Source organism: Salvelinus fontinalis, chromosome 2, assembly GCF_029448725.1.
Source record: "Salvelinus fontinalis isolate EN_2023a chromosome 2, ASM2944872v1, whole genome shotgun sequence".
Lineage (NCBI taxonomy): Eukaryota > Metazoa > Chordata > Actinopteri > Salmoniformes > Salmonidae > Salvelinus > Salvelinus fontinalis.
This window is the reverse complement of record NC_074666.1, coordinates 83,772,386-83,795,559: the sequence shown is the minus strand read 5'-3', so window position 1 is coordinate 83,795,559 and position 23,174 is coordinate 83,772,386. Positions and strand designations below refer to the sequence as shown.

The window sequence follows — 23,174 nt, the reverse complement described above, 5'->3', positions numbered from 1 at the left end:
CTCCCTGTTTGTCCCCCCCCCCCTGCTCTCTCTCTTTCTCCTCCCCCTCTCTCCCTCTGAGAGCACAAATCTCTCATTCACAAACAGAGGCCAAAAGAGGCTCAGCTGACGGGATGAGATTATATATTTTTTCCTGATTACAAATCAACCTCAGCTTAAATATATACAAAAACACAACTCCCCACCCTCCGGTCCATCCCTCCCCCTCTCTCTCCCCTCCCTCACTCTAGCTTCCCCCGCCCCCTCCCTGCCTCTGTCCCACCCCCTGCTCTCTCTCTCTCTCTCTCTCTCTCTCTCTCTCTCTCTCTCTCTCTCTCTCTCTCTCTCTCTCTCTCTCTCTCTCTCTCTCTCTCTCTCCTCTCTCTCTCTCTCTCTCTCTCTCTCTCTCTCTCTCTCTCTCTCTCTCTCTCTCTCTCTCTCTCTCTCTCTCTCTCTCTCTCTCTCTCTCTCTCTCTCTCTCTCTCTCTCTCTCTCAGTTCTAAGGACGTGTCTCAATTATTCTTGTTGCACAGGTTATGAGCGAGGGAAAGAGAGGGAGGAGAGAGAGAGAGAGATAAACACACACCACCTAGAACGTCAAACAAGAGTAAGTGTCAGACAGAAACAGGCAGAGAGGAAGAGGGGAGGGAACAGGGGAGATAAAGGATAGGAGAAATAGCTGACCGTGAGTGAAAGAGGAGAGCGACAAAGATAAACAAAGAGAACTCCATCTGTTTGTTTTTGAAAGGAGACAGTGGCAGAGAGGTGTATATATATATATATATATAGAGAGAGAGAGAGCGAGGTAGACCCAGCAGAAGCAGGACTGCTGTACAGTGTGTTGTGTTGGGACCTTCCTCCAGAGCCTAGTGGAGCAGAGCTTGGTGCCTGGTGAGAGTGACCCCCCCCCGGGACATAGACACAGCCATGGATCCCTCTGCGTCGGATGAGGTTGGGGACGAGTGCAAGGAGAGCAGGAAGATCCACTTTGCTGTGCAGTCCTCGGCACCCACCCAACTGGACCCCCGGCAAGTAGAGATGGTAAGTGAGAGAATTGGTTTGACCCGGGTAGAACAGTGTCTGTGTGTGTACAGTCAGTATGTGTTTAGCTTGTCCTCAGTTACCTATGTGTGTGAGTGTGTGTGTGTGTGTGTGTGTGTGTTCATCGTGTTCTGTGTGTGTTGCGTCTGACCTGTGTGTCTAGTGTGCTTTCTTGTATGCATCATCAGTTTCTCGTGTTACGCACGTGTGCTACAGATGTTGTACCTCACAGCCAAGCTGCGGGATATAACTTATAGTTGATCATGGTCATTGTCAGGATTGGAACTTGTGTTTTACCAGACTGGGACAAACCACGCCATATTGGACCGTCAGTCTCATCTGCAGTGTGACTTCTCTTTTTGTTTTTGTATCTTGATCTGTGGCCTGATCCTCTCTTTTTCCGCCACACGGTTGAGAACACAGTGTTGTCATCTCCTTCTCGGCTGTTTCTCATACTTTATTCTTCGGCCGATTTAACTATGTGTCCCGTTGTCGCTGAATGTTGTCACTCTGACCAGTTAAACCGTATAAAAGTCAACCATGCTTTGTTATATCGTTGTAGTCACAGAACTGTAGTTAATGATTATACAAGTGACTAATATTTGTCTTGGTCTGACAGATTTTCTTTTGGACTGCTAGTCCTTCTCACTTCACTTCTTCTATTCACTGCTCAGTTTGTACAGTCTGTTTCCCTGTCTTGCCTGGTTCTTTTCTGCCGTTTGCCTGTAGTCATAAAAGATGGAACGGGACAATTCTGGTTCTTCTCCTTGGCACTGCAGCCTGTCGACAGTGTGTTCAATTTTAGTCCAGGAGAAAGTGGGTCAAAGTAGGAGTTGGTTGATGCTGTGTGAGATCCAGGCCAGTGGCTCAGCCTCAAAAGATGCAGAGAGAGAGAGCGCGAGAGAGAGAGAAATAGAGAGAGAGGAAGACAAGAACGCTATACGATGAAGGAGTGTAGAGAAAAAGGCACAACCTGTTTTCTCTCACTTTCACCTGTCTGGTGTCAGTCTGCTGTCCCTGTTACAGAGCTCTATCTCACATCAGCTAATAGTTTGGCACCGTCTCCATGCTTTAGCCTGATTGAATCACTTACACGGTACAGTCTCTGACTCAGGGCACGACTGCAGTACTCAAATACCTTGGGATGTGAACCCAAGATCTCCTCTCCCTGTCCAACGGCCTTCTCTGCTTCAGCCCTGAAACCCTCTCTCTCTCTTAGAGAAGTGTTAAAACCCTCTGGTCTGTTAGTCAACGTTTTTCTGTTTTCTGTTGATGGCTCTCTTTCTTCCTTTTTCTCAGAGGAACTGTTGCTCAATCTCCCCTTACATCAGATGTTGTGATAGAAGATTTATTTCAGCCTGCAGCTGCAGGCAGGCTGACCCTGGCCTTTGCCTTTGGCCAGAGCCTCCTGTGGGGCCAGCTGGCTGGCCTGCCCCCGCACCCTCCATGGGGCATCGTGTCTGGCTGGCACCCCCATCCGGAGAGCAGAGGCTGGGGTCATCTGGTTTATTTGAAAGCAGTTCAGATAGTTTACAGTAAAGTCCACAGTAACATTCACATCTAAAGAGAGGTGCAGGTTAAATGGTGCTGACTGTTGTTACGACTCTCGTCGAAAGGAGTGGACCGAAGCGCAGTGTGGAAAGTGTTCATGATTTTTATTTTCAAAAAACACTCAAACAAAATAACCAAAGTGAAAACGAAAGCGTACAGTTCTGTCAGGCACAGACCACAAAACAGAAAACAAGATCCCACAAACCCCACAAGGAAAATGACAACTTATTCATCATCCCCAATCAGAGACAACAATAGACAGTTGCCTCTGATTGGGAAACACACTTACACGACAAAAAACAAAGAAATAGAAAACATAGACTTTTCCCACCCGAGTCACACCCTGACCTAACCAAACATAGAGAATAATAGGGGTCTCTAAGGTCAGGGCGTGACAAGTGTACTCTACTCTGGGAGGAGCTCCATGAAGGGACTGCTGTCTGTGAGTTGTGTTGTGTGTGTGTGTGTGATTTAATGTAAGTACCCATGTGTACGAGCTAACTTGTGTGTTTGTGGGCGAGTGTTGAGGTGTGTGTAGTTACTATACCACACAAGCATACTGTCACAGGAACGACAAAAGGGAGTTTGGGAAGAGTGGAGGATGTTTCACAGCTGTGTGTGTGTATTACTGAAGATACAATCTAGCAGTGGTTAGTTTTGGGGCCCCAGGGACAATGGGGTGGGCATAGTTAATGAGACCCTCATTATCCCACAGCATTAAACACATCCACGCACGTATACAAACACACAAACACACTCAAGGCCAGTGTTTGCTAAGGGGGTTTGATACACAAATCACTTCAATTATGTTAGCGCCACAGTTTTAATGACAGCTATCAACTCTAACTACATAGACTGCAGTACAGTTAGTATACAAAACTAGCAGAGACCCATAGGAGCCATTTACCCTGAAGCACAGCTAACATGATTTAACAAACAGCACCGTCACAATGACCGGTTGTATACTACCTCAGGGTTGTTTCCATGACGACCGACCGCACAGCAACGTTCCACAGCCTCCCTCACAGATCACCTCTGAAAGGTCACTGTTTTAATGGAGGAATGTCTCCGTGTGGTTGGGTCGTTTGCATAGGCGCTAGCTTGCACATGTGTCTTTGGGGCGAGTGGTCCGGTTTGGGGCGAGTGGTCGCGTTTGCATTCGCTCTGCATTCGCTCTGCAGGTAGTATAACTTTTATAACTTTTCATTACATTTCATTATAGTACAACGATTTAATTTGTCCAACCTTAGCAATTTCTTCTTAACTAGCTACATAGCCGTCTGTGTATCAAAGATAACTGCGTAATTATCGTATTTCGTCGTCTCGTTGTCCACTGCTATCTGCCCAGCAGCTAGCAAACGTCCACCGTCTACCGAATAGTAGTATAACTTTTCATTACATTTCATTATAGTACAACGGTCTGATTTTCATTTTCATTACAGTACAACGGTTCGATTTGTTTGATCTTAGCTAGCTACATAGCCGTCTTTTATCAAACATAATTGCGTCGTTATTGAGGTTCGCTAGCGAGCTATTTTCGTTCGAAATTAACGCAACGTAGCCAACACTGCTAGCTAGCCAGCTTGCCACCGAAGAGCATTGTAGAAACGATTACAATACAACGGAACGACTTGTTTTGTGTAGTGTTAGCTAGCTACATAGTTTTCTTTGCTAGCTTTGTATCTAAGATAATTGTGTAACTTTGAGTAATTATCGGTTAGCTAGCCAGCTAGTTTCGCCTGCCGCGCTGCCGTCCTCCTACCTAGCCAACACTGCTAGCTAACACTGCTAGCTAGCCAACTTCTACCGAATAGCAGCACTGTAGAAGCTTACATTACAACGGAACGACTTGATTAGCGTAGTGTTAGCTAGTTGTCTTTGCTGTCCTTGAATCCATGATAATTGTGTAGTTTAGAGAAACTTAGAGAAACTGTCGAGGTCACCTAGCCAGCTTCACTTTCAACAACGCAGCTACTGCTAGCCAGGCTACTTCACCAGCCAGCAGTACTATATCATTTTAGTCAATAAGATTTTTAATTTTATTGATTTTTTGCTACGTAAGCTTAACTTTCTGAACATTCGAGACGTGTAGCCCACTTGTCATTCTAATCTCCTTTGCTTTAGCGTAGCCTCTTCTGTAGCCTGTCAAATATGTGTCTGTCTATCCCTGTTCTCTCCTCTCTGCACAGACCATACAAACGCCTCACACCGCGTGGCCGCGCCCACCCTAACCTGGTGGTCCCAGCCCGCACGACCCACGTGGAGTTCCAGGTCTCCGGTAGCCTCTGGAACTGCCGATCCGCGGCCAACAAGGCAGAGCTCATCTCAGCCTATGCGTCCCTCCAGTCCCTCGACTTCTTGGCACTGACGGAAACATGGCTCACCACAGATAACACTGCTACTCCTACTGCTCTCTCTTCGTCTGCCCACGTGTTCTCGCACACCCCGAGAGCTTCTGGTCAGCGGGGTGGTGGCACCGGGATCCTCATCTCTCCCAAGTGGTCATTCTCTCTTTCTCCCCTTACCCATCTGTCTATCGCCTCCTTTGAATTCCATGCTGTCACAGTTACCAGCCCTTTCAAGCTTAACATCCTTATCATTTATCGCCCTCCAGGTTCCCTTGGAGAGTTCATCAATGAGCTTGATGCCTTGATAAGCTCCTTTCCTGAGGACGGCTCACCTCTCACAGTTCTGGGTGACTTTAACCTCCCCATGTCTACCTTTGACTCATTCCTCTCCGCCTCCTTCTTTCCACTCCTCTCCTCTTTTGACCTCACCCTCTCACCTTCCCCCCCTACTCACAAGGCAGGCAATACGCTTGACCTCATCTTTACTAGATGCTGTTCTTCCACTAACCTCATTGCAACTCCCCTCCAAGTCTCCGACCACTACCTTGTATCCTTTTCCCTCTCGCTCTCATCCAACACTTCCCACACTGCCCCTACTCGGATGGTATCGCGCCGTCCCAACCTTCGCTCTCTCTCCCCCGCTACTCTCTCCTCTTCCATCCTATCATCTCTTCCCTCTGCCCAAACCTTCTCCAACCTATCTCCTGATTCTGCCTCCTCAACCCTCCTCTCCTCCCTTTCTGCATCCTTTGACTCTCTATGTCCCCTATCCTCCAGGCCGGCTCGGTCCTCCCCTCCCGCTCCGTGGCTCGACGACTCATTGCGAGCTCACAGAACAGGGCTCCGGGCAGCCGAGCGGAAATGGAGGAAAACTCGCCTCCCTGCGGACCTGGCATCCTTTCACTCCCTCCTCTCTACATTTTCCTCTTCTGTCTCTGCTGCTAAAGCCACTTTCTACCACTCTAAATTCCAAGCATCTGCCTCTAACCCTAGGAAGCTCTTTGCCACCTTCTCCTCCCTCCTGAATCCTCCTCCCCCTCCCCCCCCCCTCCTCCCTCTCTGCAGACGACTTCGTCAACCATTTTGAAAAGAAGGTCGACGACATCCGATCCTCGTTTGCTAAGTCAAACGACACCGCTGGTTCTGCTCACACTGCCCTACCCTGTGCTTTGACCTCTTTCTCTCCTCTCTCTCCAGATGAAATCTCGCGTCTTGTGACGGCCGGCCGCCCAACAACCTGCCCGCTTGACCCTATCCCCTCCTCTCTTCTCCAGACCATTTCCGGAGACCTTCTCCCTTACCTCACCTCGCTCATCAACTCATCCCTGACCGCTGGCTACGTCCCTTCCGTCTTCAAGAGAGCGAGAGTTGCACCCCTTCTGAAAAAACCTACACTCGATCCCTCCGATGTCAACAACTACAGACCAGTATCCCTTCTTTCTTTTCTCTCCAAAACTCTTGAACGTGCCGTCCTTGGCCAGCTCTCCTGCTATCTCTCTCAGAATGACCTTCTTGATCCAAATCAGTCAGGTTTCAAGACTAGTCACTCAACTGAGACTGCTCTTCTCTGTATCACGGAGGCGCTCCGCACTGCTAAAGCTAACTCTCTTTCCTCTGCTCTCATCCTTCTAGACCTATCGGCTGCCTTCGATACTGTGAACCATCAGATCCTCCTCTCCACCCTCTCCGAGTTGGGCATCTCCGGCGCGGCCCACGCTTGGATTGCGTCCTACCTGACAGGTCGCTCCTACCAGGTGGCGTGGCGAGAATCTGTCTCCTCACCACGCGCTCTCACCACTGGTGTCCCCCAGGGCTCTGTTCTAGGCCCTCTCCTATTCTCGCTATACACCAAGTCACTTGGCTCTGTCATAACCTCACACGGTCTCTCCTATCATTGCTATGCAGACGACACACAACTAATCTTCTCCTTTCCCCCTTCTGATGACCAGGTGGCGAATCGCATCTCTGCATGTCTGGCAGACATATCAGTGTGGATGACGGATCACCACCTCAAGCTGAACCTCGGCAAGACGGAGCTGCTCTTCCTCCCGGGGAAGGACTGCCCGTTCCATGATCTCGCCATCACGGTTGACAACTCCATTGTGTCCTCCTCCCAGAGCGCTAAGAACCTTGGCGTGATCCTGGACAACACCCTGTCGTTCTCAACTAACATCAAGGCGGTGGCCCGTTCCTGTAGGTTCATGCTCTACAACATCCGCAGAGTACGACCCTGCCTCACACAGGAAGCGGCGCAGGTCCTAATCCAGGCACTTGTCATCTCCCGTCTGGATTACTGCAACTCGCTGTTGGCTGGGCTCCCTGCCTGTGCCATCAAACCCCTACAACTCATCCAGAACGCCGCAGCCCGTCTGGTGTTCAACCTTCCCAAGTTCTCTCACGTCACCCCGCTCCTCCGCTCTCTCCACTGGCTTCCAGTTGAAGCTCGCATCCGCTACAAGACCATGGTGCTTGCCTACGGAGCTGTGAGGGGAACGGCACCTCAGTACCTTCAGGCTCTGATCAGGCCCTACACCCAAACAAGGGCACTGCGTTCATCCACCTCTGGCCTGCTCGCCTCCCTACCACTGAGGAAGTACAGTTCCCGCTCAGCCCAGTCAAAACTGTTCGCTGCTCTGGCACCCCAATGGTGGAACAAACTCCCTCACGACGCCAGGACAGCGGAGTCAATCACCACCTTCCGGAGACACCTGAAACCCCACCTCTTCAAGGAATACCTAGGATAGGATAAAGCAATCCTTCTGCCCCCCCCCCCCCCTTAAAAGATTTAGATGCACTATTGTAAAGTGGCTGTTCCACTGGATGTCATTAGGTGAATGCACCAATTTGTAAGTCGCTCTGGATAAGAGCGTCTGCTAAATGACTTAAATGTAAAATGTAATGTAAATGTGTCAATGTATGAGTGGCTCCAGGATCCTGATTTCTGCCCTGGGAGTTTTAATGTGAGAGCGGCTCCCATAGCTGACACCTAGTGTGCCCTGGACCTGAGTCAGACAGCGAGAGACAGCGAGAGAGAGCGAGAGAGAGCGAGAGAGAGCGAGAGAGAGCGAGAGAGAGCGAGAGAGAGCGAGAGAGAGCGAGAGAGAGCGAGAGAGAGCGAGAGAAAGAGAGAGAAAGAGAGAGAAAGAGCACAGAAACATGCCCCACGATAAGGTGGCCAGAATTTGGATATGAAAACCGTACATTTTTGTTGTAGCTAGCGGCGCGAAAAAATTATAAAAACAATGTCATGGAACTATATTCAATACATTTTCACTAAAGTCCCTTCAAATACTTGTAGTAATTATAACACAGTAATGGATTACCCATCCTAGACTATCTAGTAGTTTTCAAGTTTGGTTCAGTGGTTAAAATGTATCACTGATCAAATGTTTGGCTGAACATTCTCATAAAAGGGCTATGGCGAAGCCACGGGAGCAAACAAGTTTGGTACAGGGACAGACAACATTTTTACATGCAAATCTGATTGGATACAGCGTTGGATTATTGAAATATCAGACTCAATTTAACTCCAGAGTTGCTTTTTTCTTTCTCAGGGCCAATCGGGGATATTTCTGGGGACAGCTCTGGTCGGGGACAGCTCACCAAAATCGGGGACTGTCCCAAGAAATCGGGGATGTCTGGTCGCCCTACCCCATGGCCTCATTCACCCCACTCAGACCAACTAGACAAGACCCCACCACGTCCACTGGCTTGGTACACGTGTAGGCTATGACCACTCAACATCTGTTTTAGGGAAACTTCATGCAGATAAGATTTGTTTTTCTTGACAGTCGTTTCAACATTAGATGTGTCCATCCATGCTCTAAGATTTTCCCAAGTGAAATGTACGATTTTAATAGGGAAAAATGTAATGCAACTCTTGTGTCACAAAAGTCATTGTGGTGGCCTACAGTACTGGATCAACAGCACATAGCAGTGTGTTTTTAACCTCTGTATTCCCCCATGTAATGCTCTGGGAGGGACTGGTGTGGGGGAATGTTCATAATGGACACAGATTAGGGTCATCGGTCAGACTGAGAGGCTCCAGTTGATTCACTCACAGTGAGTCGGCCCGTCCCATCCGTCTATGGACTTAACACACAACACGAGCCCTCTCCATACTAATCCTAATGTCAATCCACCTCTGATCCTATGGATTGATAGATAAACTCAGGGGACCAAGGGTATCAAAGTACACCAAAGGGCAACAACCGCCCGGTCACCTATTTTAGGTCCAATCTAAATGAATCCAGCAGATGGGATAGAGAGCCTCTGTTGGGGTGGAAGGGTGAAAACCCTCACCCCCCCTCACTCTCCTGAGTTACGTGCCCTTCCTCTGGCTGGGCGTCACACGGCAACCTTTGGTTCAGCGAGTGTTTGTGTGGTAACACTGTGGATCTGATGGACTGTCAATATGCACTCCTAACCAGAGCTTCTCAGCGGAGAGCACAGAGCATTCTGGGTTGGTAAGACATCATGATCATTTAGGCTGCATGTGTGTGTCATGTCACCGGAGTGGGTTCTAATCCAGAGGTGATTCGTTAATGCAGTTTATCTGCCAATGGGCTGTTTCTAACGATGAGTAGTCCTGTAAATTAAAATAGTAGTGAAATATTTTATGCTTATTAAGGTGTTGCATTAGTTATACCTCATTCACAACAAAAGGCAGTGCTTTCCCCCCCTTTCTAACATCATCACCAGAGCTCTTGTTGATGAGTGTCTTGTTATCAATAACAGCATTAGTGGAATTGATTTGGCTGGTGTGATCAAAGCACTATGGATTGCCAAATGTGTGATACATTACAAAGTAACAGCTGTTATTAATTATATACTATTGTCCCACAGTAACAACAAACAATATAGAACACAATGGCTTAATCATGCCCATACCAATAAGGCCTTGTTTTCTTTTACTTACACCATTTTGTTTTGTTGTGTTAATTTGAAGTGTGCGTCTGTATGTCTACCTTAAACCTCTCTGCGCTACAGATCCCTTTAGCGGGATGATTTTCCTTAACAACCGCTGAATTGCAGGGCGCAAAATATTACTACAAATATTTATAATCATGCAATCACAAGTGAAATATACCAAAACACAGCTTAGCTTGTTGTTAATCCACCTATCGTGTCAGATTTTGAAAATATGTGAGTGTATCAATCAATGCTAGAACAGCTAACCCCAAATTAGCATGGTCACAAAAGTCAGAAAAGCAATAAAATTAATCGCTTACCTTTGATCATCTTCGGATGTTTGCACTCACGAGACTCCCAGTTACACAATAAATATTATTTTTGTTCGATAAATATTACTTTTATAACAAAAAACGCTATTTGGGTTGCGTGTTATGTTCAGAAAACTACAGCCTCGTTCCGTTCGATGAAAATTCCAAAAAGTATCCGTAATATTCGTAGAAACATGTCAAATGTTTTTTAGAATCAATCTTCAGGTTGTTTTTAACATACATAATCGATAATATTTAAACCGGACCGTAACCTATTTGATAAAAGAGAGAAAGAAAATGGAGAGCTACCCCTCTCGCGCGCAGGAACTAATCAAAGGACTCCTGACTAGTTTTGAAAAATCTCGCTCATTTTTTTAAATAAAAGCCTGAAACTATGTCTAAAGCCTGGTCACAGCCCGAGGAAGCGATTGTAAAAGGAATCTGGTTAATACCCCTTTAAATGGAAGAAAGACGGAAAATGAAACACAGATAAAAAAAAAAAATCACTTCCGGGTTAGATTTCCTCAGGTTTTCACCTGCAAAATCAGTTTTGTTATACTCACTTCCAATATTTTGACAGTTTTGGAAACGTTGGAGTGTTTTCTATCCTAATCTGTAAATTATATGCATATTCTACGATCTGGACCTGAGAAATAGTCTGTTTACCTTGGGAACGTTTAGAAAAAATAAAAAAAATATGACCCTAGTGTCAAGAAGTTAAAGAGCCACTGCCTCTAAAAAACAACTTCTCATTTAGATATTGGCCCATGTGGCGTCGATATGAGTCAGACACAGTTATTCTACTGTCAAAATTGGCCACACTACAAAGTGTAAATAGGATAATTTTGGTCATCAAGTCAGTCTCGTCCAAAATTGAGTTTTGTGATACTTGTGGTCTTGACGTACATTAAGGTTGGGTTTGTTTCAATCCTGCCCACAGCTGCCAGCACACAAGTAATCATCAATTCGGAGTGTAGCTTTAGGTGACGCAATCGTGGTAAATTTGGGTTGACTTTGGATATCACTATGGGGCTAGATAGGGACCATTGGTAAATTACACAATATATTACATTTGAATATCTCCAAATTTCAATGACTTAAAACCTCAAACCAACTATAAATTGTAGGAATTCATATACAAATTTGGAAAGCATTTCATGACAAAACTGCAAGGGTTGCCCCCTAGCCTAGAGAAGTTTTAAGAGGCATTCGAAGAAGACAAAAAGGATCCATCAAACACATTATTTTGGTGGGTCATCATAGGGGTCTCTGACTTGTGATCACGCTCGCTCAGGTGGAACAAACTTAACCTTGTGCCATTTTTCAATGCTGAATTGAATGTCATTGCAGAAAGGTGTCATAATGTATTTTTTCGCTAACAGAACATCCAGAATTTAAAAGTCATCCAAGAAGCAACCCTGGCTGTGAGGGTGTACATTTGCATATCTAGATTCGATCTTATTCTATTAGGAAAGTGAATCCCATACTAATACTGCTCCTCTTTTTAATTGAAACTCATTGATAGACTATTATTAATAAACTCAGGCTGATTGATATTCTGTTGTCCTTTACATGCTTTCTATGATCAATCTTTTCCATGTGGCTTCTCTCTCTCATTATTTAACTGTAGTCAATATGGATGTTTCTCTCTTGTGTAGTGTGGCAGACCTATTCCTTTTGTGTGACTGTATGTACTCATACTTGTGTGTGCCTGTCCTCTGAGTCTGCAGGTGTTGTATAAACAGGTGAAGCACAAATATTGAAAGTAGGCAGAGTGATTTGTGGTGTGATGACACTGCACACAGTCATCAAAAGATCAACCAGAGAGCACTTCAAGAGCATGGGGGCTTATTATGATGTAACGTGTGTGTGTGTGTGTGTGTGTGTGTGTGTGTGTGTGTGTGTGTGTGTGTGTGTGTGTGTGTGTGTGTGTGTGTGTGTGTGTGTGTGTGTGTGTGTGTGTGTGTGTGTGTGTGCGCGTGTGCGTGCGTGCGTGCGCTGTTAAAATGCTACCACCCAACCCTGTGTTATGATAAACGAGCTCCCTGTTGCCTGTTGGATTTGGGTACACACATATACAACACTGCAACAGCGCTCTCCATAAATCACACCTAGCACGGCCTACCTAAATGTCAACTCCATAGGAATTAACATTGCATCATGTGAAATGATTACCCAATGCCTCTGAATATAATTTCAGTAAAATGCATTAATTTACATAATCTCAGACCCTATTCTAAACATCCACATCCACGTAGTAGGTTGTCTTGTGCACTCTTGTACTACCCATCCACTCCAGTCAGTCAGCCAGCCAGCCAGCCAGTCAGCCAGCCAGCCTGTGAGCTACAGGCTCTCAGCAGTGCACCCTGCTGCTGTGACAATAACAGCAGTACCATTTCCGTTGAGGGGAGAGAGAGGAAGGATTATGATCTTACAGCTCTGTTGCAAACAACAGTGGTGGGGGTCTGGATCTGTCATGCTAGCTGATCCTACCAGGAGTGGATCAGAGGGTTCGGTCAGTACCAGGACTAAGAACTGTTGACAGGGGTCTGGGTTTACAGTGGCAAGAAAAAGTATGTGAACCCTTTGGAAATACCTGTATTTCTGTAGAAATTGGTCATACAATTTGATCTGATCTTCATCTAGGTCACAACAATAAACGAAACACAGTCTGCTTAAACAAATAACACATAAGCAATTATACGTTTTCATGTCTTTATTGAACACACCGTGTAAACATTCCCAGTGCAGGGTTGAAAAAGTATGTGAACCCTTGGATGTAATAACTGGTTGACCCTCCTTTGGCAGCATTAACCTCAACCAAACGTTTTCTTTGTAGTTGCGGATCAGATTTGCACAACAGTCAGGAGGAATTTTGGACTATTCCTTTTTACAGAACTGTTTCAGTTTAGCAATATTCTTGGGATGTGGTGTGAACTGCTCTCTTGAGGTCATGCCACAGCATCTCAATCGGGTTGAGGTCAGGACTCTGACTGGGCCACTCCAGAAGTCGTATTTTCTTCTGTTAAAGCCATTCTGTTGTTAAGTTACTTCTGTGTTTTGGGTCGTTATCCTGTTGCATTATTCAACTTCTGCTGAGCTTCAATTGGCGGACAGATAGCATAACATTCTCCTGCAAAATGTCTTGATAAACTTGGGAATTCATTTTTCTGTCGATGATAGCAAGCTGTCCTGGCCCTGAGGTAGCAAAGCAGCTCCAAACCATGATGCTCCCAACACTATACTTTACAGTTGGGATGAGGTTTTGATGTTGGTGTGCTGTGCCTTTTTTTCTCCCCACATAGTGTTGTGTGTTCCTTCCAAACAGCTCAACTGTAGTTTCATCTGTCCACAGAATATTTTGCCAGTAGCTCTGTGGAACATCCAGGTGCACTTTTGCAAACTTCAGACGTGCAGCAATGCTTTTTTTGGACAGCAGTGGCTTCTTCCGTGGTGTCCTCCCATGAACACCCTTCTTGTTTAGTGTTTTACGTATCGTAGACTCATCAACAGAGATGTTAGCATGTTCCAGAGATTTCTGTAAGTCTTTAGCTGACACTCTAGGATTCTTCTTAACCTCATTGAGCATTCTGCGCTGTGCTCTTGCAGTCAACTTTGCAGGACGGCCACTCCTAGGGAGAGTAGCGACAGTGCTGAACTTTCTCCATTTATAGACAATTTGTCTTTTTTATTTATTTTTATTTCTCCTTTATTTAACCAGGTAGGCTAGTTGAGAACAAGTTCTCATTTGCAACTGCGACCTGGCCAAGATAAAGCAAAGCAGTTCGACACATACAACAACACAGAGTTACACATGGAATAAACAAACATACAGTCAATAATACAGTAGAAAAAGTATATATACAGTATGTGCAAATGAGGTAGGATAAGGGAGGTAAGGCAATAAATAGGCCATGGGGGCGAAGTAATTACAATATAGCAATTAAACACTGGAATGGTAGATGTGCAGAAGATGAATGTGCAAGTAGAGATACTGGGGTGCAAAGGAGCAAGATAAATAAATAAATAAATACAGTATGAGGATGAGGTAGTTGGATGGGCTATTTACAGATGAGCTATGTATAGGTGCAGTGATCTGTGAGCTGCTCTGACAGCTGGTGCTTAAAGCTAGTGAGGGAAATATGAGTCTCCAGCCTCAGTGTTTTTTGCAGTTCATTCCAGTCATTGGCAGCAGAGAACTGGAAGGGAAGGCGGCCAAAGGAAGAATTGGCTTTGGGGGTGACCAGTGAGATATACCTGCTGGAGCGCGTGCTACGGGTGGGTGCTGCTATGGTGATCAGTGAGCTGAGATAAGGCGGGGCTTTACCTAGCAGAGACTTGTAGATGACCTGGAGCCAGTGGGTTTGGCGACGAGTATGAAGCGAGGGCCAGCCAACGCGAGCATACAGGTCGCAGTGGTGGGTAGTATATGGGGCTTTCGTGACAAAATGGATGGCACTGTGATAGACTGCATCCAATTTGTTGAGCAGAGTGTTGGAGGCTATATTGTAAATGACATCGCCGAAGTCGAGGATCGGTAGGATGATCAGTTTTACAAGGGTATGTTTGGCAGCAAAATAGGAAGCCGATTCTAGATTTAATTTTGGATTGGAGATGCTTAATGTGAGTCTGGAAAGAGAGTTTATAGTCTAACCAGAAACCTAGGTATTTGTAGTTGTCCACATATTCTAAGTCCGAACCGTCCAGAGTAGTGATGCTGGACGGTCGGGCAGGTGCGGGCAGCGATCAGTTGAAGAGCATGCATTTAGTTTTACTTGCATTTAAGAGCAGTTGGAGGCCACGGAAGGAGCGTTGTATGGCATTGAAGCTCGTCTGGAGGTTAGTTAACACAGTGTCCAAAGAAGGGCCAGAGGTATACAGAATGGTGTCGTCTGCATAGAGGTGAATCAGAAAATCACCAGCAGCAAGAGCGACATCATTGATGTATACAGAGAAGAGAGTCGGGCCGAGAATTGAACCCTGTGGCACCCCCATAGAGACTGCCAGAGCTCCGGACACCAGGTCCTCCGATTTGACACACTGAACTCTATCAGAGAAGTAGTTAATGAACCAGGCGAGGCAATCATTTGAGAAACCAAGGCTGTTCAGTCTGCTGATAAGAATGTGGTGATTGACAGAGTCGAAAGCCTTGGCCAGGTCGATGAATATGGCTGCACAGTAATGTCTCTTATCGATGGTGGTTATGATATCGTTTAGAACCTTGTGCAGCCGTACTTCCTGGCTGAGGTGCACCCATGACCATCTTTGAAACCAGATTGCATAGCGGAGAAAGTACGGTGGGATTCGAAATGGTCAGTAATCTGTTTGTTAACTTGGCTTTCAAAGACTTTAGAAAGGCAGGGTAGGATAGATACAGGTATGTAGCAGTTTGGGTCTAGAGTGTCTCCCCCTTTGAAGAGAGGGATGACCGTCTTACCGTGGACTGATGAACATCAAGGCTTTTAGAGATACTTTTCTAACCCTTTCCAGCTTTATGCAAGTCAACAATTCTTAATCATAGGTCTTCTGAGATCTCTTTTGTTCGAGGTAAGGCCTTGTCCCGGACCTGCTGTTTTCTACTCTCTCTCTACCGCACCTGCTGTCTCTAACCGAATGCTCGGCTATGAAAAGCCAACTGACATTTACTCATGCACCCTCTACAACCACTGTGATTATTATAATAATTTTTCTGACCCTGCTGGTCATCTATGAACGTTTTGAACATCTTGGCCATGTACTGGTATAATCTCAACCTGGCACAGCCAGAGGAGGACTGGCCACCCCTCAGAGCCTGGTTCCTCTCTAGGTTTCTTCCTAGGTTTTGGCCTTTCTAGGGAGTTTTTCCTAGCCACTGTGCTTCTACATCTGCATTGCTTTCTGTTTGGGATTTTAGGCTGGGTTTCTGTATAGCACATTGTGACATCGGCTGATGTAAAAAGGGCTTTATAAATACATTTGATTGATTGATTGCTACACGGTATAGCGCGATTGGAATTTAAAGGCAATGTTCCCGCTGCATATGTCAGCTCAATCGAAAAAAAACCTTACATTTCAACTGCACTATACTGTGGATTTTCCACGATGCGGATTGAATCAACCCCTTAGTGTATATATAAGACAGGACAAAGGTGGAACAGTGGAACAGTCCTGTGTTTGTATTAGACTGACTGTTGACCGATGGCTAATTAACTGAGCAGTGGGGTAGTGCAGTGGGCAGGTCAGTGAGGATGGGTAGTGGGGTGGGCAGTTGGGTGATGATGGGTACTGGGGTAGGTGTGACATCATACTGCCAGTAGCTATAATTACTTCCTGTCTCTTCTGATGTTTGCTGGTTACTCATCGAATCCCAGTGAATGGTGCCTGGATATCATCATATATTCTACTGTGACACTGTGACGAGTGTAAATGGATCTGACAGAGGTGTGACATGATAGAGCTCCCGAGTGGCGCAGCTGTCTAAGGCACTGCATCTCAGTGCAAGACGCGTCACTACAGTCCCTGGTTTGAATCCAGGCTGTATCACATCCGGCCGTGATTGGGAGTCCCATAGGGCGGCGCACAATTGGCACATCGTCGTCCGGGTAGGCCGTCATTGTAAATAAGAATTTGTTCTTAACTGACTTGCCTAATTAACTAAAGGTTAAATAAAAAAATACAAATAAAATAGAGCTGTGTAGCTACTGTACTGTAAATGACTCTTAGATGTTAGAGAAGCTAGAGAGAAAGGGGCTGAGGTTCCTATAGGTGGGTGTGTTAAGGTTTAAGAAGAGGTACATGGAGACATTTTACATTTACATTTAAGTCATTTAGCAGACGCTCTTATCCAGAGCGACTTACAAATTGGAAAGTTCATACATATTCATCCTGGTCCCCCCATGGGAATTGAACCCTGGTCCCCCCGTGGGAATTGAACCCACAACCCTGGCGTTGCAAGCGCCATGCTCTACCAACTGAGCCACACGGGAGACAGTATGGGGATGCTGGTGTTTTGTTTTATTTATTAGGATCCCCATTAGCCGACATCAATGCCGACAGCTAGTCTTACTGGGGTCCGACACATAACGAAAAATACATTACAGACAAAATACTTTACAATTTATATACATTTAAAAACATGAAACATTAATGGCATCAAACACATCAAAGATGTGGTTTCCATGTGGTTGATACGATTCCATTGACTCCATTCCAGCCATTATAATGAGCCGTCCTCCCCTCAGAGAGCCTCCACTGACATACATGTCAGTACATACACACAACAAGTAGGTCACATGGGGGAGAGGCGTTGTGAGGTGTTGCTTTATTTGTTTTTTGAAACCAGGTTTGCTGTTCACTTGCACTATTTAAGATGGGAGTTCCATGCACTCATGGCTCTGAATAATACTGTACGTTTCCTTGAATTAGTTCTGGACCTGGGGACTGTGAAAAGACCCCTGGTGGCATGTCTGGTGGGGTAAGTGTGTCACGCCTCTCCCTCTCTCTGGCGCTCGAGGGCGCCAGGCTACCCTTCTTTACACGCACCTGTCAACATCATTACGCGCAGAAGCACTCATTGGACTCACCTGGACTCCCTCACGTTGTTGATTAACCCCTGTATATCTGTCTGTTCCTCGGTGGTGTTCCCTGTGTCCGCATTAATTGTTCTTATGTGTTCCTGTCCAGATGCTGTACCTGTTCTGTTTCATGTCCATCAACTATTAAACCTTCACTTGCTGTACCTGCTTCTCATGTCCTGCGTCATTCCTTACAGAATGCGGACACCACTACAAGAAGCATCAGGGAGTTTTTTAGGGTTTTGTTTTGTTGGTGATGTCTGACCCGGGGCCTGCCACCGATGGAACCGGGGGTGCCTAAGCTGGCTCGTCGGGCTGTCATGCCCTAGCTGGCTCAAGAGGTTTCCTTGCCCCGGTTGGCTCAGCAGGTTCCTATCTCACTTCATGCTTCAGTCGGCTCGTTGGGCTCCTATGCCTCAGCCTGCCCATAATTTATTTTGTTTTGTTGGTGACGTCGCGCTTGGATTCCGCCGCCAATGGAACCGGGGGTGCCAAAGCTGGCTCGTCTGGCTGTCACGCCCGAGCTGGCTCTTGAGGTTTCCTTCCCTTGGTTGGCTCGGCAGGTTCCCATATCACGTCATGCTTCAGCCGGTCCATCGGGATTTCACGCCTCAGCCGGATCGTCAGGCTCCCACGCCTCAACCGGCTCGCCAGGCTCGCCCAGGTGGCGCCCCTAGAGGGGGGGGTACTGTCACGCCTGCTCCCTCTCCCCCTCTCTGGCGCTTGAGGGCGCCAGGCTACCCTTCTTTACACGCACCTGTCACCATCATTTTGCGCAGCAGCACTCATTGGACTCACCTGGACTCCTTCACGTTGTTGATTACCCCCTGTCTATCTGTCTGTTCCTCGGTGGTGTTCCCTGTGTTCGCATTAATTGTTGTTATGTGTTCCTGTCCAAACGCTGTACCTGTTCCGTTTCATGTCCGTCAGCTAATAAACCTTCACTTCCTGTACCTGCTTCTCATCTCCTGTGTCGATCCTTACAAAGTGTGTGTGTCAGTGCTGTGTGTAAGTTGACTATGAAAAGAATTTTGAATTTCCAACACATGAATATTTCTTATGAAAACAAGAAGTGAGGCAGTCTTTCCTCAACTCTTAGCCAAGAGAGATTGGCATGCATAGTATTAACATTAGCCCTCTGACTACAATGAAGAGCAAGACGTGCCGCTCTGGCTATAGGGATGCTCTGACCCCCTATTTCAGTTTGTTTACACAAAGTTCCAACCTGCTATCCTTCTATCCACATGCAGCCCGCATGTGCTGTACGTCCCTTCCTTCAAACACGATGATCATCAATGTCTCTTGTGTTTCAGTTCTTTTTAGTTCATAAGCTCATAATACCAGCAGCATTCTGTTCAAGTAGGGAGAGAGATGTTCTTTATTTCTCTATTATATTTTGTTATCTGTCACCAAAAGAATTTCATTACTTTTCGGGCTGTGCCGAGTTTCCAAACCACGTCAGCACCACCAGGCTTTTGATTTAAACCTTTGATGGTTTTGTTCTTGACAGAAGTGTTGCCCCGTTGCTAATGCCTCTTAATAGAAACAACACAATCGCAGTGCACAAAGGGAAGGATTACTTTTCACTTTATTGTGTCATTTCCTTTATCACTTAGAGCGACCTAAAGGTCCAACCATTTCATTTGTCTGGCCTCTCCCAGGACCTGACACGGAGAAGAAGGGAGATGCCCCTGGTGAATTGAATAGAGTGAGTCCTGCTGCCTTAGAGTTCAGGCAGACACAGAGCTGTGATAGCTGCAAAGCCTCATTCACCCTCTGCTATGTGCTCTTAATCAGAGATGGACAGAGCAGAGATGAATTAAAGAGAGAGAGGGGGACAGAGATGGAAGTGTGGATTAGAGGGAGAGAGAGAATAGTAGCAGATGGGATATTGACCTGCTTGTGGGAGAGAGAGATTTTAATGAGTTGTGTTTGACAGTGTTAGGTTGGATGGGTGGTGAGTCACTCCTCAGTCGTGAGTACGTGCCTGGTTGCACACGCAAGTGTACTTTTAATTGCATAAAAGTTGCCATGCACATCTGCAAACACTATTCCCTACTCATGTAGCTCATGAGTGTCTGTGTGAGGCCGGGCATCCTAATTGTACAGTATATCAATCACTTGTAAATCTATATGCGTTTGAGTTGAATTATGGCCCAATCATTACAGTGAGAGAGACAAGAATGGAATGCCGTTTTATGGGACCAAAGTGCTGCGTCCACCTCTATATCTGGGATCTGCCCTACGCTGGGCTAATGAGATGGGCTAATGTAATGAAGTAGTACCTACCATACACCTGGAGGACAGGACAGGACGCTTCCTAGGGTTGACAGGGGAGTATAACATGGGGGGGTGTCTCTCGTTGTGTTGGCATTGCAGGTGCTGGGTGGATATAGTGTCTCCCTTTAGAGATGGTTGGCTGGTATGATGTAGTAGAGCTCTGCTTAGTTTTAGCAGCATTAGCTAGAGAGAGCCTCTCTCTCGCCTACGCAGGGTCCACTGGGGGTCCTCAGATCTAGTTTAGGTTGTTCTACTGCTGTCTTTTAATAGGCTGGCCTGTTAGTTGGCCTATCTACGAGGACCGCCTCTGGAGAGCAGACCCATATCAGCCAGATCTGCACCCCACTCAGCAATGCAAGGGGTGCTAACCCTCACACTCTCTTGTTCTATACACACACACACACACATACAGTACCAGTCAAAAGTTTGGACACACCTACTCATTCAAGGGTTTTTATTTATTTTTACTATTTTCTACATTGCAGAATATTAGTGAAGACATTAAAACTATGAAATACCACATATGGAATCATGTAGTAACCAAACAGTAACCAAACCGATTCTTCAAAGTAGCCACCCTTTGCCTTGATGACAGATTTGCACACTTGGCATTCTCTCAACCAGCTTCACCTGGAATGCTTTTCCAACTGTCTTGAAGGAGGTCCCACATATGCTGAGCACTTGTTGGCTGCTTTTCCTTCACTCTGTGATCCAACTCATCCCGTGTGGCTCAGTTGGTAGAGCATGGCGCTTGCAACGCCAGGGTTGTGGGTTCAATTCCCACGGGGGGACCAGGATGAATATGTATGAACTTTCCAATTTGTAAGTCGCTCTGGATAAGAGCGTCTGCTAAATGACGTAAATGTAAATGTAATCCCAAACCATCTCAATTGGGTTGAGGTCGGGTGATTGTGGAGGCCAGGTCATCTGATGCAGCAGCCTGAATGTGTGTTGGGTCATTGTCCTGTTGAAAAACAAATGATAGTCGCACTAAACTCAAATCAGATGGGATGGCGTGTCGCTGCAGAATGCTGTGGGGGCCATTCTTGTTAAGTGTGCCTTGAATTCTAAATAAATCACTGGCAGTGCCACCAGCAAAGCACCCACACACCACCTCCTCCATGCTTCACGGTGAGAACAACACATGCAGAGATCATCCATTCACCTACTCTGCATCTCACAAAGATAAGGAGGTTGGAACCAAAAATCTCAAATTCGGACTCATCAGACCAAAGGACAGATTTCCACCAGTCTAATCTCCATTGCTTGTGTTTCTTGGCCCAAGGAAGTCTCTTGTTCTTATTGGTGTCCTTTAGTAGTGGTTTCTTTGCAGCAATTCGACCATTAAGGCCGGATTCACACCATCTCCTCTGAACAGTTGATGTTGAGATGTTTCTGTTACTTGAACTCTGTGAAGCATTTATTTGGGCTGCAATTTCTAAGGCTGGTAACTCTAATGAACATATCCTATGCAGCAGAGGTAACTCTGGGTCTTCCTTTCCTATGGTGGTCCTAATGAGAGCCAGTTTCATCATAGCTCTTGATGGTTTTTGCGACTGCAAAGTTCTTGAAATACTGTCTTAAAGTAATGATGGACTGTCGTTTCTCTTTGCTTATTTGAGCTGTTCTTGCCATAATATGGACTTGGTCTTTTACCAAATAGGGCTATCTTCTGTATATCACCCCTATCTTGTCACAGCACAACTGATTGGCTCGAACGCATTAACTTCTCTGGGATAGGTGGCAGTATTTTCACGTCCGGATGAAAAGTAAAGTAAACTGCCTGCTACTCAGGCCCAGAACCTAAGATATGCATATTATTAGTAGATTTTGATAGAAAACACTCTGAAGTTTCTAAAACTGTTTGAATCATGTCTGTGAGTATAACAGAACTTATTTGGCAGGCGAAACCCCGAGGACAAACCATTCAGATCTTTTATTTTTGAGGTCACTCACCTTTCAATGGGTTTTCATTGGGAATCCAGATTTCTAAGGGACCTTCTTGCAGTTCCTATCGCTTCCACTGGATGTCAACAGTCTTTAGAAATTGGTTGAGGTTTTTCCTTTGAGAAATGAAGAGCTAACACTGTTCAGAATGCGGGTAGAGGGAAGTGTACTCTTTGTTAGAGGCGCATGACCTGAAAGCACGCTCCACTTTGTTTTCCTCCGGTATTGAACACAGTATATCCCGTCTTCAATTTTATCGATTATTTACGCTAAAAAATACCTAAAGTTGTATTACAAAAGTAGTTTGAAATGTTTCGACAAAGCTTACAGGTAACTTTTGAGATGTTTTAGTCACGTTGCGCAAGTTGGAACCGGTGTTTTTCTTGATGAAACGCGGCAAATAAATGGACATTTTGGATATATATCGATGGAATTAATCGAACAAAAGGACCATTTGTGATGTTTATGGGACATATTGGAGTGCCAACAGAAGAAGCTCGTCAAAGGTAAGGCATGAATTATATTTTTATTTCTGTGTTTTGTGTCGCGCCTGGAGGGTTGAAATATGATGGTCTGTGTTTGTTTGCTTGGGTGCTATCCTCAGATAATAGCATAGTTTGCTCTCGCCGTAAAGCATTTTCGAAATCTGACACGTTGGGTGGATTCCCAACAAGTGTAGCTTTAATTTGGTATATTGAATGTGTGATTTCATCAAAGTAAAATTTTTATAGTAATTTATTTGAATTTGGTGCACTGCATTTTCACTGGATGTTGGCCAGTTGGGACACTAGCGTCCCACATATCCCAGAGAGGTTTTAAGGAAAGAAATTCCACAAATTAACTTTTAAAAAGGCATACCTTTTTAACCTCTTGATGGTTCTGGAGAGGATGGCTGAAAATAGCAGCTCTAGCTTTTAGCTCAATGGGGATTTTGCCTGTAATCCAAGGCTTCTGGTTGGGACATGTACGTACGGTCACCGTGGGGATGACCCGCCAGCTGTATGTTATTCATGTCGTCGTTCAGCCACGACTCGTTGAAACATAAGATATTACAGTTTTTAATGTCCCGTTGGTAGGATATGTGCTTTTAGCTCGTCCAATTTATTTCCAGCGATTGTACGTTGGCCAGTAGTATGGATGGCAAGGGTAGATTAGACACTCGTCGGCGGATCCTCACAAGGCACCCCAATTTCTTTCGGAGATATATTTTCTGCCTCTTTCTCCTGCAAATGACGGGGATGAGTGTCACGTTC

General features: G+C 45.7%; 1 protein-coding gene across 1 annotated transcript in view; it reads left to right on the top strand.

Moving 5' to 3' along the window:
- Nucleotides 1–518: 518 nt before the first annotated feature.
- Nucleotides 519–23,174, top strand: part of LOC129829430 (protein phosphatase 1 regulatory subunit 1B-like) — a 44,099-nt gene continuing 21,443 nt past the window's right edge. Inside the window, exon 1 of the mRNA XM_055891128.1 lies at nt 519–1,020. Within this exon, the coding sequence (XP_055747103.1) occupies nt 907–1,020 (114 nt within the window). The 5' untranslated portion in view covers nt 519–906. The remainder of the gene's footprint in view (nt 1,021–23,174) is intronic.